Genomic DNA, 17,489 nt, shown 5'->3' on the forward strand with positions numbered 1-17,489 from the left:
AATAGTCAACTTTGTAGTTTTCAAAATAAAATAAAAAAATTTAAGTGAAATTTTAATATCAACTTAAACATATTTAAATTTAAGTGATTGACTTGAAAGTTGTTGAAAAAAGTAAAATTATTTTTCAAAAGACCACTTTCAATTGTTTAAAAATTTAACCACATTTTGAGTCTTTTTTTAATTGTGTAACTTTCTACTATCAAATTCCAAATACATTAATGGTGTCTCTCACATTTTCTCTCATCTATAATTTTAGGTATTTCATCATGGTTTCATCTAATATTAAAAAATTAGCCAACGTGATAAATTAAACATGATACAAATATAATGTACCATCAGCCATAAAAATATACAATTTTTTGAATTACAATCATTTAAAAAGATGATATGAGTGTATTAACTTAATTGTAATGTTGATGATACTTATGAATATTATTATTTGTATGATAACAATAAATAATAAAAAAGGATACATTTTTATTGCAGTAACTTAAATATTACTAAAAAAAATTGGTGTTTACGAGTACTGTTTGGGAAAAAGTGAGTGTTCCAATTCCAACAAGAATAATGAAAATGAAATAATAAATTAAAAATGAACAAGTAAGAACATGTATATGTTGGATTAGATTTTAAACGCGTGGGGAAACAAACAGGCAAATGCTTGCTCATTTCCTTGGCAGTTCACATTAACACACGCTCCTCTCTCTCTCTCTCTGTGTTCTCCACTTCCCTTAAATTCACGCTCCCCCCTGTAACCCTTCTCCCACACACACTCTCTTGTTTCTCTCTCTTCGGTCAAAAACATGAATTTGGATACGCAACCCGGAACGCCGTCGTATTGGTGCTACAGCTGCACCCGTTTCGTGCACCTCTCTGTCCAAGCCACCATCGCCTGCCCCCACTGTCAAAGCGGTTTCGTCGAAGAGATCCGCGCCGGCGCCGAAGCCTCGCCACGCCACCGTCTAAGTCCTTTCCCTGACGATCCCCTTTCTTTCCGGCGACAGGGCTTCCGCCGCCGTAGGAGAGAAGGTGCCGGCAACCGCTCCCCGTTCAACCCCGTCATCGTCCTCCGCGGCCCCGGCGACGACTCCGCCGCCGCCGATCACGACGGTGCCAGCACGTTCGAGCTCTTCTACGACGACGGCGATGGCACCGGCCTCCGCCCCCTCCCTCCCACCATGTCGGAGTTCCTCCTCGGCTCCGGCTTCGACCGGTTACTGGAACAGTTTGCGCAGATGGAGATGAACGGCTTCGGCCGGCCGGAGAATCCGCCGACGTCCAAGGCGGCGATCGAGTCCATGCCGACGGTCGAGATCGGCGAAACTCACGTCGAAACCGACGCGCACTGCGCCGTGTGCAAAGAAGTGTTTGAGCTCCACGCGGAGGCGCGTGAGTTGCCGTGCAAGCACATCTACCACTCCGAGTGCATCCTCCCGTGGCTCTCGATGCGGAACTCGTGCCCGGTGTGCCGCCACGAGCTTCCTTCCGATTTGGAAACTAGAGTTCCGAGCCAGATCGACGAGGAAGCGATAGGATTAACGATTTGGAGGCTTCCAGGAGGCGGATTCGCCGTAGGGCGATTCTCCGGCGGCCGGAGAACCGGGGAGAGTCATTTGCCGGTGGTGTACACGGAGATGGACGGTGGACTTAACACAAATGGTGGTGCTCCTAGGAGAATTTCTCGTTCTGTTAGAAGCAATAGGGTTAGGGAAAGTCGAGGGTTTGGTAGAGTTTTTCGCAATTTCTTTTCATTCTTTGGAAGAATTGGTTCTAGAAACTCTTCTTCTTCTTCTGAACATGGGTCTGTGAGTAGAAGCCGTAGTCACGTGAGTTCAATGTTCAATAGAAGCTCGCGGAGACATAGCAGGACTTGGGTTATGGATGATTGATTAATTGGTGAATGGTGATGGCAATTTTGCAAAGAATAGTAGTACTTTTTTTTTTTTTTTTTAACTTTGGGTTATGAGATTCATTTCACACTGTAAATAGCATGTAACTAGCAACTATATTGAAACAAGTTCAGTTTTCCCTTTGGGAATCTTTTATGGTTTGATTCAACATCAATGGAACGAAGAGTGCTATTTTTTTAGCTTTGTGGATCAAACACTGTGCGTTGGCACCTGCAATTGTAACAGTGGACCGGGCATGCATTGGGAAACAAGAATGATGCTTTGTTCCCCGTGAACTGAATTATTTGATTTGTTTATTATATAGTCTTATTCTTATATTTGTGAGGATTCTTTCGGGATTATGTTTTTTGAGATGCCTCTTTCAACTTGCAGCACCATAATATGTTTTGACCAATATGCTTGCTGATGATGATAAGTCACTTTTTCCTGTGTGATCCATCCCCTTTGAATTGATTGGAAATGGGAATAGGATGCTGCATAGGAAATGCAATTTGAATGAACAGCTGCTGCTAAATTGTTGTTTTGGCTTGGTAATCATAATTTCATCTGAACTCTGAATCACAAATTGATTTGTGCCAATGTGCAGGACTTTTATTATATTATTGAGCTAGTTGTTGATTGCATGATGAGTTCCTTTGTTCACCTTTTCTCATAGCAAACTTGATTAAAAGATAAAGATTAAAGGCTAGTATTTTTTAACTCTCTCCTTATCTATTCTTTCTCTTTTGGTTGTGCTCAATTCATGTAGCTCTGAATTCTCCTTGGCGGTGCCGTGGATTCCATATGGCTTTCCCTTTTTTTGATTTATGTGCGTCGTTTTATCAATTGTTGCCGTGACCAAAATGTCTAGTTGGTACTGGTTAATAGTGCCAGAAGATTCTTCATTCGATCCAACATTTTGTCTGACTCCGAAAACTTTCTAGCTCTTCCAAATGGGCATTGCAATTTTGAATTTTTGCCCGTCCAGTTTGAGTTTGAAGTTTTGGCTACCCGTTAGTTTGCCAATAAAGGCTATGTCGAGGACTTCAAGTATGTCATACCGGTAAGAGTTTTAAACCACTAGATTTAATCATTTTTGTATTGATGGCTGAGATTTTTTTCCTTTGTCTTTCCTGATTTATCCTTTCCTTTCAATGCCACTCCTTTCTTGGCCCCCCACCTTTCTCTAGCTTATTCACCACATTTGTAGCTTATTTGTCACATTTCTATTGGATAGAAATAAAAAAGTTCGAAGCATGCAACCACAGCAATTCCATTGCACTTCCCTCACTGCGGTCGTGGTATCGTCACTGATAATCTTTTAGGCCTTTTTTTTTTCATTCATTCATTGCAGCTCTATCGTTTTTGAACCATTAGAACTGTTAAAATGAGCCAACTTTTTTTGTGTGTGTGATGGTGAGCAAGAGGAGCTAGAAAAAAAAAAGAGAGAAAGAAAGTGAGTCAATTTGATCCATTTAGGTTGGTCCCCATGGATTTATAAAAGGGAATTAATCAAACTCGACTCAATTTTTTGTTAAGTTAAAAATAATAGTTAACCGTACCCAATCTATCGGTTGATAGGTTATACGAGTTGACATACTTCAAACTTTTTTAAAAATATAATTGAGGTGATACAAATTTTAAGAGGCAAATGGTGTATTTGATAGAGAGGAGAAAAATAATATTGAAGATAAATTTTGTATATTTTTTTAGACTCGCATATTTTATATTTTACTTTAATTTTTTTTTTTATTTTCATCCTTTAAATCAAATATACCCTAAAAGAAAATCAAAGTTTTTTCTTACTTTCTGTTTCACTTTTGGAAAGTCGTATTCAAATTCCAATTCTATATTTATATATAAAAGGATAAGTTAGTGTATTATTATCCTTTTATTATTATTATGATTAAATTATAATTAAATAATTGGGTTTGCATATTACTTATTTAAATTGTTTAGTGAAATAGTGTAGTGTTACTATATTGGCAAGAGTATCAACTCTGGAGTATTATTCAATGATTATTTGAAAATGTTTTGCAAGAGACTCGCTTAATATTATTCTTCGAATTTCACAAAAATTGTTAATTATGACTATTGAAATTAGGGTTGTTTAAATTTAAATGGATCCAAAATAAAAAATAAAAAATCGTTAAAAAAATTAAAAACTGAATCAAACCAGATAGTTTTTGAATTTATTTGGATGATTTTGTACTCAAACTGATTGGTTTGCGATTTGTTAGCTTAATAGTGAGATTTGCATTAAGAAAAATGTTTTAAGATGACTAAGACACCAAACACTATCCTTGGTATAAGGTTTTTGTTCCACTTTAATTCAAGATTAAAATGACATTTACAAATGACAATTTAATCAAAATGAGCATGATCAAACAACATAAAAGTGAAACAAAAGATTGAGAATATAAACATATATTAATAACTTCAAAAGAAATACATAGAGTTCAACTCATTACATTCAAACCTAATTATACTACTAGACATTGAAATACTAATCTTGATGAAGGATGAAGAATTGTGACTCCCAAGAGCTCCAATCGTCACTTCAGCCAAAAGGGAAAGTTCTCTACTTTGAAAATTAGGTTCACCTCGGAAAGACTGAAAAAGGACTATTTAAAGCATCATATTTTAGCCACATTAGATGGGGGCTCGCTTAAGCAAAATTGCACAACTTGTTGGTCTTTAGAGGTTCACTCGAATCAGCAAAAGTGATCACTCGCTTAAGCAAGTAAGCACGCTGCTATTTGGAACACCTCTCACTTAAGCAAGCAGACCAAATTCTCCTAAGGTTGTAACTTGGCTGGATTACAAACAAAATTTGTGTTTTGAGGTATTGTATTTGGAAATAATAAAAATAACTTGGCCGGGCAACAAACAAAAATTTGGTTTTGAGGTACTTGTGTATTAGAAATAATAAAAATGAGTGATGGTACATATGGATTCAATTAAGAAACCAAATAATAGTATTGGGATGAAGAAACTCTAATATGTATATGTTATTCTTTGGAAATAGTATTTTAGTCATCTATTTTAAAGAAATCTTTATGTATTACTAAAATGCTTTTTTAAAAATATAAATGACTATTCGTAGCAAACCACTTTTTTTTTTTTAGAAATATTTTGATAAGTTACATTTTAGGTATATTTTGAAAAAAAAAATTAAGTTATAACTGACCAAACTATTCCTCCTTAATCAAAACTAAGTGTCCGTTAATTATTTAATAATTTACCGGTACGAAAGTTTATTAAATAATTGGTTATATTATGGACTTTTCAATTGTGGCAATGTCGGCGTTGGTGAGCTTCCATCGGCATAGTGCACCTTTCTGCATGCGAACGAAGGCGTGGCAGTAGCAACGCAGCGCCCCCATAATTACCAAGTCGACGTGCCATCTCCCAAACTCCAGACTTCTCCTGAATTCATTACTCAATAATGATCCACATATATTTACACTCTTTAAAAACTTAATTAATATTTATAATTTTTTCTATCTCTTATATTTCTTTCTTTTATTACTCTTTCACTATATGTATAATGACATATTGGGTGTCTCTCAATTCTTTTCCTTCACTACCTACTAATACCATATCCAAAATTATTATATTGTATTGTGTCTACTAAGTTTAGTCTTTTTCCTTCTTTTTTTCTACCAATAGTTAATCACATATTTCCGTTTTTTTACCAAAACAGAAAGTAATTTCTAAATGAAAAAATTGTAAATTTTGGTCTTTATACATTTATAAAAATTTAGTTTTGATTTCGATTATTAATTTAGACAACATTTTTAGCCGTATAATTTTTCTAACGCCATTAAAAACTCTATAAAAATTAAAACATTTTTTATATAGAAAATAAAAATATGCATCAAATAAATAATTTTGAGTCACGATAACATTAGTACTCATGATTAATTTTGATCGGTTGATCAATAAATATGATGAAAACTCTTCTTCTAATTTCTTTTTTCTTCATTCACAACATGAAAAATATTGCTTAAAACATCTCAATCATTTTTTTTCTATTTACAATTCTTGATCTCCCTTAAAAAAACCAAATTACAGCACTCACATCAAAAGTCACCAACAAACTAGTTACAAAAGAGAAGATAAAAATATTTACGTTTGTTGCGGACTACGCGGAAAAAGTCATAGTAATTATTAAGAAAAAGTAATCGTCAAAAACTATAGATTAATATAAAACGTATATATAATATAATGTTTCTTCAAATAGCATTTCTAATTCTTAATATTGCAGCACAGCAGTGAGTGAACCCACCGTTACCACACCACACCAACAACGTAGACAGTAATGAAGCAATAACATTTGCTGCAATCACAACTCCATTTGGGGACAATTTGATTTGGGTAAGTATGTTCATCATGGTTTTTTGTTTTTGTAGTGTACGATGTGTTTTGATGCTGGGAAAACTAGAACTGTCGGGACCTTATGCTCTATGCAATTAGAGTCTTATATTTGTTTCTATAATTTGATGATCCTCTCATCTCAATAATTGTAATGTGGGTTTCGTACGGTGGTTGTTGCAGTTCTTTTTTTTTTTTATAACTGTTTCTATTAACATTTCAGGCATTCTTTATATATTTTTTTTTACTGGAGGCATTCTTGATATTAAGGGTTGGATTTTTTTTTCTTCTTACTTTTCCCCTGAACTTTTGATGATTTTGTTTTGCCAAATCGCCTGTTTTTACGTTCTGATCGAATTGAAGTGCGTTGTTCCTAAAATTAGCAAAAGCATCTCAATTCTGCACCAAAATGTTATTTCACTAAAATGGGGAAGCACACCCTACTTCCTCATAAATTTCCAATCCAAGAGGGGAGTGCTGTGTGGTAATTTAGTAAATTGCTAAATACATAAGGTGGGTTGGATGGTCAAGGAAAAAGTGAAGGAGGGGAAGGTAGCAGGTTCGATCCTCCTGCTAACAAAACTAACATTCTAATGATTAACATTTGCGATTAAAAAAAACACGGGATGAGAGAGTTTTTAACTTTTTTTTTTTATATACCTACACTTTTTAATGTTGGACTGGGAATGATGTACAATCCATAATTCCATATACTGATCCTCAAATAAGTGTTCTGAATCTCTATCACTCTCCCGAGGGTTCACTTTTTGTTCACACCAGGGAAAAGAAATTGTCTACCCCGCCATCTTCAAAAGTGGATCTGGTTAGCTTCAAATTGTAGTTTTTGCAAGCAATACACCAAACTAATGATCTATTTGTATTTTGTAGAAATTTTAGTCTATATAAGGTAATGGAATGTGACATGTGATTTATGATCCAATCTTCAAACAGTAAAATTGATATTTGTTGCAATTAATCGTCAATATATAAAAATGATTTATGCTGCGAATGATCATTCAGTCTTGAGAAATTCATGTGTGGAATTCTGTTTGTGGGCTTTGTTTGATTCTTGAATGGATAAGTATTTGTTTATTCTTTCATAATTAGTATTCAGATTAATGTAAATTGGTGTAATAAATCAAAGGCACAATACTTGCAGCTGGTGTTGTGAATCATTGGTTGAACGAGCTCCTTTGCAACCATGAGTTTTGTCTTCCGAGGGAGTAGGGGAGATATTGAAAGTGGCTTTTCAGAATATATTCCTGAAAGAACCTTGATGGTATGTTTAATATGTGTGAATGTCAGTCTGTGTGCTAGCTTTTTTTTTTTCCCACTCAACTCAGACTGTACATAATTGGACTGTAATTCTCATACTCTTTTTCTCCTTTCTATCAGAGGGTTCATCCAGCTCGGCTAGTTAATGGCAATTCTCTAGCTTTTCTTATCACAGGTAATGTTATCACTATTGTATCTAATGCTTTGCTGCTTCATATGAGCAGCTTCTTAATCTGTATCTGGCATGCTTATTTGGCAATTATTTTGATATTCATGATATTAAACTCCCCTCAGTTGTTACATCATTTTTTGGTAAGTAATTGCTTAAAAATTGCTAAATTTGATGTTGCCACTAGTTTGCATATTAGTACTTCTCATCTGCATTAAATTAAGAAAGTAATTGTTGGCACATACCATATCAGCTCTGGGTTGTACTGGCTATCTTTGTGATGGCTACAAGTCTGAGGATGTATGCAACTTGTCAACAGCTTCAAGCACAGGCCAGGGCTCATGCTGCAGCAGCCTCTGGGTTGCTTGGCCATGATGAACTTCGTCGTCACATGCCACCATCTATTGCAATTGCAACCAGAGGAAGATTGCAGGGACTTAGACTTCAGCTTGCACTTCTTGACCGTGAATTTGATGAGCTAGGTATTATGCTTCTGAGTTGTATCTTCGGATGTGTATTTTGATATCTTTTCTAAGTTGAAAACGCCTGAAACAGGTGCTAGAAGAAAATGAAGGCTTATATAGCTTTATTTTCTATGGTGATATCTTTTTCTTGATTTTTGTGGCAGATTATGACACTTTGAGAGCTCTGGATTCTGATACTGCTTCTAGTACTCGTTCAATGACCGAGGAAGAGATAAATGCCTTGCCTATTCACACTTACAAAGTTCCAGTCCCACCAAAGTGAGTTGATATTGGATGGGGCAATTTCAAGGTTGCCATTCTTGAAAGATTCCAAACTTCAGCCACTCTCAACCCTTTTGCCGCAATTCGAAAGGTTTGAAGGAAGACATTGGGGCAGAAATCAAACTCTACGAACCCCCCACTTTATCAATCATGGTCAAGAAGGCATTAATGATCGAGCAAATAAACAGAGCAATTTGGAAGGTGGGACCTGATGTTGCTTCAAACTCAATTTCAAAAGTCAATACCTCTTACCGAAATCCATCCCATACGAAGACTATTACTTATGGTATGAGTCAGAAAGGTGGAGGAAAAAGTAATGGCCCTTTTAATTCTTTCACTAGCAGTACATCTGTGAACACACCAGAAAACAACAACCGACCCAAAGGATTTCAACGATTAACCGAAGCAGAGCTTCAAGAGAAGAGGAAGAAAGGGGAATGTTTTCGCTGTGACGAAAAATGGAGCACCTCTCATGTATGTAGAAATAAACAACTTCGGATAATGTTAGTAACAGATGAAGATGATGTTACAGACTCCGAAAAGGAACCCGAACCAGAAATTGGAGAAACACCCCAATTATCCATGAATATTATTGTGGGATTTACTTCTCGACGATCGGTAAAGGTTTGGGGAAATATTGATGATCACAAAGTCAAAGTATTGATAGATTGTGGTGCCACCCATAACTTCATTTCCAAGGAATTGGTGAAAAAATTACAATTAAAGGTGGATGGATGACACTCCGGCATACGTGGTAGAAGTTGGAGATGGACACAAAATTAAATGCAAGGGAGTATGTAGAGAAGTTCCCCTGAAAGTGCAAGAAGTACCAGTACAGCAGCAGTTCTTCTTGATTGGCCTCGGAGGCGTAGATATGGTTTAAGGTATGGAATGGTTAGCAAGCTTAGGAGAGATTAGAGCCAACTTTGAACAACTAACGCTGGTCCTCAAGATTGATGGCAGAAAGGTGATTATAAAGGGAGAACCCGAACTATTAAAGAAAGACGCCTCACTTAAATCTATGTTGAAAGCTTTGCATCAGGGAGAAGGGTTCCTTATCGACTATCACCACATTCAAACAAAGATAGATTGGAAGGATACAATTCTGCCAGAATTAAAACATGTGCTACATGATTTCCCCTCCATCTTTGAACCTCCAAAAGGACTTCCTCCGCAACGGCGTCAAGACCATGCCATACACCTCAAAGAAGGAGCCCAAATACCAAATATCAGACCATACAGGTATCCTCACTATCAGAAAACAGAAATTGAAAAATTGGTTGCTGAAATGTTAGAAGCAGGAATCATTCGACCGTCCACAAGTCCTTATTCCAGTCCTGTCATACCATTCAAAAAGAAAGACGGACAGACAAAAGTTGTCAACCGATGCTTGGAAGTTTAAACAAGTTTATTTACGGTGCTTAACTGGAATAAAGCCTAAGAAATGGGCCTCTTGTCTTCCATGGGCAGAATTCTGGTTTAACACCAATTATAATGCTTCAAGCAAATGTCTCCTTTCAAAGCTTTGTATGGACATGATCCCCTTCACATTCTCAAGGGATCCACCATTCCTTCCTGCCTTGAAGAAGTCAATAAACTAACAATTGTTCGGAATGAATTATTGGCTACTCTTAAGAGAAAATTTGTTGAAGTCTCAAGATATCATGCAAGCAAATGCCAACAAATGCCACCAGGACATAGAATATGCAGTCAGTGATTGGGTGTTCTTGAAGATGCAACCTTATAGGAGAAGATCCTTGGCTAAAAGGATTAATCAAAAACTCTCCCCTCAGTTTTATGGTCCTTTCCAGGTGTTAAACAAGGTGGGTGTTGTTGCTTACAAGTTGGATCTTCCATCTCACAGTAAAATTCATCTGGTCTTTCATGTCTCTCTCCTCAAGAAAGCCATTGGTGACTCATTCCAGTCCTAACCTTTACCACATATGTTATCTGAGGATCAGGAATTACAAGTTTATCCAAATTCTGTTTTAGATATTTGTGAATTACAACCTGGCAACGTGAAAGTTTTAATTCAGTGACAAAATCTCCCTCCCAATGAAAATAGTTGGGAATCTGTGGCTAAATTACAAGAGGTTTTTCTGACTTATCACCTTGAGGACAAGGTGAGTCTTTTAGGCAGGGGTATTGATAAGCATAAGCATAAGCCACACATCATCAAGGTGTACACCTGCAAACAGCGAGCAAGAGAAGTAATAACTATGGACTACCAGCAGCAGGGCGGACAACATCCAAGGGTTGCAAACCACCCAACAGTTACAACTCACCCAAATGGTGTAAACCACCCAATAGTTACGATTCACCTGAAGGGTGCAAGGTCAGAAGATGTGAATCAAGGAAACATGATCCTTGGGAACAGTCACAACCAACTGATATTATCCGCCTAAGGGGTGCAAGGTTAGGAGATGCGAATCAAGGGGGCATAACCCTTGGGAACAATTACAATCATTCAGAATAATTGTGTCCATTAGATGTAGTATAAATAGAAGTAAACCAAAATGGGAAAGACACTCTGGAATTAGGAAGAATTTGAATTGTGGAGAGACAGGCTCTCAAAAACCTGTGTAATAAAATATCTCAAATTATCTATAAAAATTTCTATTTCATCTTTTCAAATCTGTTCTATTTTTATCTGTTCTTATCAAAACATAATCACTGGGTAATACAACGATGATTTTGAAGGGCTGATTGGCACTCATTGCATACTAGTTGACTGTTTGTGAGAAAGAGGCTTTGTTGTTATGGCGTTGCTCAGGAAGCACTATTTAATAAAAGCTTATTGAGAAAAAATGCAACCATAGTCTGTTTCTTTTTTTATTTTATTTTTAGGGTTCTCAAGCCTCATTAAGTGGTTAAAAGGGTTAATTTTCTCCTTTGTGTGCATCTACATTTATGTTAAGAAGTGGTAAACCATAATAAATAAGTTGATACAATTTGTTATGTTAACAGAGATGGTTCAGCTGGTTTGGCATCCTCTTCAGATGCAGCTGAGGTAAATATTCATTATCTGTGTCTGCTTTTGGTTTGTTTAGTCTCACTAGCCTAGGTTGCTGAGCTATGGTGTTTCATGGTGATAATGATGTAAATGTATTGCTTGGTGATACTCCTGGTTGTTAGCTTTATGCACTACTGTTGGTCCATGATGTTACTGCCCCTCATAAGTATTTTAGGCAATCCCCTGGGATATAGGTTGAAAAATATCTGGTAATTAGCCCTTATGTGATCGTGATGTCCTCTTCATTGATGTGCTTTTGAAGAAAACAAATATATATGATTCTTTTAATGCATGATGATAATGGTGTCCTTGTGTAATTAAATAAAGTGACTATTTTATACTCTTTTTTTTTTTAAATCTGGGCAGAAATTGCCCCCACTTGATGGCTTCCCTACTTTCTTATTCCTGGAATGGGAACGGTTTTTAGTTTCTTTATTTAATGTTCTATCAGGTTAAACAAGAATCTGGAGGAACAGAGGCAGGTACCGGAGGTCCAGAAGATGAGCTGACATGTACTATATGCTTGGACCAAGTTAAGAGGGGGGAGCTTGTTCGAAGCTTACCATGCTTGCATCAGGTTTGGTGAATGCCCATCTTTTTCTTTCTTCATTTTTTAAAAATTATTTATAACTAATGGAGATTAGTACTTATCTCTGAGGTTTATTTTATGATAATGATTAGTCAGTGCCATATTCAGATATAAAGTTGTCAGTTTCTTAGTTTTCCCGTCATATCATATTCTAGCCAGATCCATTAGAACTAAAGACTACGGGGACTGCCAATTTCTATTCTTTTAATAATATTGGGGGAATAGTTCTTCATATCTCTTGAATAATGCGGTTAATATTATTTATTGTTGTTTTTCTGTTCTGGTCAGGCTTCGGCTAGTTCATAATTTATGTGCATATATATTATCATTATCTAAATAGTTGATTTTCCTATCAACAATTGTCAGTCTGCACATTACCTCTAAATTGCATACCCCACGTAGGAGTTAAGCCCTGAATAATGCCAGTCAATATTGCTCAAATTTGTTCATGTTTAGGTTGTTTGTGCTACTTCTTCATGGATCAGCTCTCCCTAATGTGCTTAACTGAGACATGTTCCTTTCATTTCAAATTATCTATCACTTTAGGAATGTTGATTTGGTTCAAAACATTTGTCATTTTAGTATATCTTCAAAGATTTAATTATTTTTTCTCACTTCTATACTTAACTAGTTCACAATTATTCTAACTCTTCTAATAAGGGTATTTCAATCAAAGAAGATTATTTTGTCTTAGTAATTGGTGTCAATAATACGTTTTTTAAGATGAGTCTTTACCTTAAATGATAGAGAATGTGAAATGGAGGAGTAACAATCAATACCTTCCCCATATGAATGCTGTTTACTAAACTTGATTCATTTTTAAAATTTGTTATTATTTTGTTTTAGAATAAACCTTTAGATTAATATTATAGATGCTTTTAGTATTGTTTTCCTCTTAAAATTTGAGTTTGCATTGGTAACCTAATGCCGAATTTTATTCTAGATATTATTATTGAGATGAAAATGAAACTCTAATTTTAGTTGAAACATAACACCAAAAGTATTAAATACACTGCACCTAAATCTTATCGTTTGTTTAATTAAAGCATGATTGCTGCTACTTAACTAGGGTTGCAACTTATTCCCCCTTTCACATAACTGGTTAACAACTTGATAGTACTTACTAAAGCTGTAAATGGTGATTATATTACCTCCCATAAATGACTAATTTTTTCGGTAATACCATAAATGACTACTTTACTTATTTCTTTTTATCCAGTTTCATGCAAACTGCATTGATCCATGGCTCCGACAACAAGGAACATGTCCTGTGTGCAAATTAAGGATAGGGTCGGTAAGTGGAGGAAACAGGGAGAGCGAGTCCGATGGTTCAGATATTGCATAATCTTATGGTTCAGATATTGCTTTAAAATGCATGATGTGATGCCTTGGGTTATGTACAAGTATATATGTATATATTATTCGGTATTGGCGAATATAATGAGATTGGCATAAGCATAAGATTGTAGTCTATGTTTAGTCCCGAGAATTCTTAGATGTTCCGAGACATGTGTACCGCTTGATATATGAATAGCATTAAAAATGTTATTAAGTGGGAGGTGATGATAGTGCATGTTATACACCTTATCTTAAAGAGAAACATTTTTCTTTTTGAGGAGCACTTAAGTTACTTAAGGCCATCTCCATCCTTATAACAAAATGTTTAAATTGTTATGAATAATCTATCTGTTAATTCTGTTTATTTATCTATTATGGTAATTTTTATTTATCTATGGTAATTTTTTAATTATTTTTTACATCTATAAATAGATTATTCTTCTTGAAAAGAACACACAATTATCATTTTTTTGAAACTATTGTATTCTCTCTTTTTTCCTCTACTTCTCTCTCTGTTAGTCTATTATATGATGTGATATTCTGTTAATAACAAGTATCAATAGTAAACATTTGAAAATGTCAAGTAATAAAATAAAAAAAATACTTTTTAGGTAACAAACTAAAAAAAGAATATATTATAAGTATAATAAATATATTTAAGAAAAAAAAGAAGTTACTTAAGGCCATCTCCATCCTAAAGCATGGTCTCTGATAAATTTGCATTGCAGTTTTGCTGATTGAGTTAGCAATTCCTAGATCTAGCTAATTGTGTACAAGATAGTATCATTTAAGTTAAGTTTTATTTATTTATGTGATGTATTATTATTTGAAGTCTGAACGCTCGTGTGTTTTTTTGTCATGTTAAAGATCATGAGTATCTCCTAATCAATTAGGTTAGAGATTAATTTCTTTGATTAATGTCACAACTTTTCACTTAACAAAATTTAAATAAGATTTGAATTAACTATACATTTAGGTCCACTTTTCCAGTGTAATTAGTTGGACCGTATATATAATGTGTAAAATACTTGGTCTCTTGCAAATTTCACTTTTGCCTTTGTTTGGCGTTCAAAACAAGAAAAAGGTCTTTTACCTGGCCAAACCAAACCCAAGCCCTAGTTTCTAACAAAAGTTAACTTTTTTCTTATAGTGATGGTCACAGCCAGTAGCTATTCATGCAGGCCTCTAACTCCAATCATGCCAAGTAAATTCATGAAAGCAGTTTATAGATTCTGTACGTGAATCCATAAAAGTAGTAAAGCAAGTTTAATTGCTAGTATTATAATGGCAAGTAGTATTTCTTTTTAAGTGATGGATATGCATTACAAATATATTTATTCGTTAAAAAGAATTAGTCAGCAAAAGCTATAAAAGCCGAAAACAAATTGGATTGTCCAAATTGGAGAGGGTAAACCCTTAATTGATTTGCTATGCCAGTCAAATTTTAAAATCGGGGAATTGTTATATCGCTACTAATTGATCGTTGTACTTGAACGAAAATCTTTTATTACGAGCTATTCTTTAGTTATATAACTGACATAAATTATTGCGAATATACTATAGTTCTGCTATATGTAACGAGGTTTGTCAGCCACCGCCTGTTGAAACATGGAATTTAATACCATCACGCCAAAAACATTATAATATTTAATTTAGTAATGTATGATTCCAAAATACAATGATATAGTCGATATTTAAAAATATTTGATTAACTCCTTAAAAAAATATATTTGATTAACTTTGGCCAAATTCAATGTGCTGCATGTGATGAAGTGTTGCATTTTGCCTTTAAATTATAAGACAAAAAGCATCACGTTTTTCCTAGATCAGACACAGAATTATTAAATCAAATCCATGCTGTTTGAGATAAATGAAATCGGTAGCGTAGCGACAAAGTATAGAGATATTGGCTGAGTTTTTTTTTTTTTTTTTTTATAGTTCATTTGCTATGAATTAAAAATGAAGATGATAAATTCATTTGATTCATTAATGAAGATGATTTTATGTTTGTTTAGAACCATATCAGATATGCACTCAATCCGTCAATACAAAAAATTTGACAGAAATTTGGTGGAACATATCCACATTGATGAATAAACTCGTCTATAATAAATTTTCTCTAATGCTATATCTGCATTTCTGTTTATGGAAGGAATTTTTTGGTAGCTAAAAAGGTGTAGGTAATAAGATATGGCTATCTTCTATATATAGTATGTCTTAAAAAAATTAAGTAGGGCGAGAAAGGAAATTTTGGGCACCAGTCAAATGGAGAGAGTTGCACGTAAGGCATCTTATTTATAGTTGGCCTTCCTTTTCTCTAATACCTTGTTTTTAATGCTGTAATTTTGTAATAAGCCTACAAATACCATATTTTTTTTGTCTTAACTATCCGGTTTATAAGAAAAAAGATAAATAAAATTTTATCAAGAATTATTTTTGTTAAAGATCAAATTTAAATAATATTTGAACGATCCTCAACGTATTAATCAATTACTTGATTGAACAAATCCCATATTTGGAGTCTTAAAGAAAAATAAAAATAAATGAAGTGTCTAATTTCAATGACTACATTATACACATACTGGTGGAGAACTTTCATACCATACTTCAATTTCTTTGCATGCCTTTCTGGATGGAACCTATAAATATTGTAAAGTGTTTGCGTGAGATAGAGAATCTATGACCCTTTGCAGAGTACAGAGTCAAATTAATAGCTAATTGAATTGAATTCTTTCTTTTTAACCATCACGGTAACTAAATAGACATTGCAACAAGGTATGTTCAAGGTAAATGTAAATTATTTATCTGCTAATAAAGGCTAAGTTGTGTGGGTCCCCCAGAGAGATGTGTGGTTTGATTATTTTGCTTTGTAATTAATCTTTCTATCTTAGTGATTAAGCCTATGATAGAAACGTTGATCCTATACCTAATTAACCGGGAACCTAATCTCTCTGCTTGAGTGATTATTGATCCCTTGTTTTCCTCGATAAAAGAATAGGTGGATCAAATGTCCTTGTCCTTCTTTTTGGCTCTTAACTCACTTACTTACGGTACTGTTTAGTTGAGAAGTGTGCCATCACCAACCAGGCACACACAATTAAGCCTTGAGGTGAAAACGAGATGATTAATGTGACTTGAGCTTAACTGCTCTTTTGAGAAGAATTTGGAAATTATGAGTGTAACAATCTATGTGAGTGTGGCTTATTTAGCAAGCCTTAACGGTTGATTAGAAAATGCCCTTTTCTTATTACTTTTTCTTCCTAAACGAATTTAACGACATGGAAATGCTTGAGCCTGGAAATTATCTTTTTATCAAATTATAAATTTATTAACTATGTAAAGCTTGAAATACATTCTGATTTAATTTTACTACTCTCAAATTAAACTCGTTTGCTTTCTAGTGTGTTTGAATTGCAATTTGGAATCCCAAAACTATGATTCGATTAAAAGCTCTAATCATGGTTCAAGACTTTTTAGTGATAATCAAAACACCCTTTTAGTATTCTGTACTTAAGTTTACAAACATAAATTATATATTACATAAAAATTAAAAGCTCTAGTCATGATTTAAGACTTTTTAGTGTAAATCATGTTTTGTAATTAATCACGTTTACTTTTTTAACGTAATTTTAGGTTGCCTAAGCACAAGTCCGAACACATTATTAATTTGGTATATATAATATAACCCATGTCATTTAATTTACACTTGTCAACGACTTGTTTCCATTTTCACTTTTCAATTAAATACATTTTTTTTTCAAATTTTAAGGTGACCATTATTTTGCAAAACAAATAGTTGCAAAATGTCTGAATAGTAGACGTTGGGTGCACATGGAACAGAAACTTGTAATTAGGGAGTACGAAATGGGACACGTAATTCAGACAAAACATGTAAAATAAAAATTAACGTTAGTGACACTCCAAAGTACAAGAAAAATGGGACCATACAGAGTAGGTAAAATTGAATCCTCTTCTGGTATGCTTCGTTCTGAAACATGGACACACTGATCGGATAAACCTATTCGACCAAACATTAATTTGTAGTTTGTATCTGTGTCTCTATATATACTAGTAAGTTTAGCATGCAGTTCAT

At 34.5% G+C, this 17,489-nt stretch overlaps 2 protein-coding genes across 3 annotated transcripts; both read left to right on the plus strand.

Moving 5' to 3' along the window:
* Positions 1–681: 681 nt before the first annotated feature.
* LOC114380479 (E3 ubiquitin-protein ligase RDUF2-like) lies at positions 682–2,206 on the plus strand. The gene has a single exon (XM_028339557.1). It carries the CDS (start codon positions 804–806, stop codon positions 1,887–1,889), a length of 1,086 nt encoding a protein of 361 aa, XP_028195358.1. The 5' UTR covers positions 682–803; the 3' UTR covers positions 1,890–2,206.
* A 3,946-nt stretch (positions 2,207–6,152) lies between these two features.
* On the plus strand, positions 6,153–13,708 carry LOC114379239 (E3 ubiquitin-protein ligase SDIR1-like). Of its 2 annotated transcripts, XR_003659448.1 has the most exons (7): positions 6,153–6,269; positions 7,426–7,545; positions 7,662–7,716; positions 7,964–8,192; positions 8,339–11,466; positions 11,921–12,046; positions 13,278–13,708. XR_003659448.1 is itself a non-coding variant. In XM_028337865.1 (6 exons), exons 1-6 carry the CDS (start codon positions 7,758–7,760, stop codon positions 13,401–13,403), a joined length of 735 nt encoding a protein of 244 aa, XP_028193666.1. In that variant the 5' UTR covers positions 7,754–7,757; the 3' UTR covers positions 13,404–13,703. The 2 variants fall into 2 exon arrangements, 1 of the variants encoding a protein (XP_028193666.1); XM_028337865.1 differs by lacking the exons at positions 6,153–6,269; positions 7,426–7,545; positions 7,662–7,716 and adding an exon at positions 7,754–7,853 and having other exon boundaries at positions 8,339–8,453; positions 11,424–11,466; positions 13,278–13,703.
* The last annotated feature ends 3,781 nt before the right edge of the window (positions 13,709–17,489 follow it).

Source organism: Glycine soja, chromosome 12, assembly GCF_004193775.1.
Source record: "Glycine soja cultivar W05 chromosome 12, ASM419377v2, whole genome shotgun sequence".
Taxonomy (NCBI): Eukaryota; Viridiplantae; Streptophyta; class Magnoliopsida; order Fabales; family Fabaceae; genus Glycine; species Glycine soja.

Excerpts from the sequence above, each read along its gene's own strand:
- LOC114379239 (XM_028337865.1), top strand. The coding sequence starts at position 7,758 with ATGAGCAGCTTCTTAATCTGTATCTGGCATGCTTATTTGGCAATTATT. Across the intron at positions 7,854-7,963 it reads AGTTGTTACATCATTTTTTG|CTCTGGGTTGTACTGGCTAT; the intron begins GTAAGTAATTGC and ends ATACCATATCAG. Across the intron at positions 11,467-11,920 it reads CCTCTTCAGATGCAGCTGAG|GTTAAACAAGAATCTGGAGG; the intron begins GTAAATATTCAT and ends ATGTTCTATCAG.
- LOC114380479 (XM_028339557.1), top strand. The coding sequence starts at position 804 with ATGAATTTGGATACGCAACCCGGAACGCCGTCGTATTGGTGCTACAGC.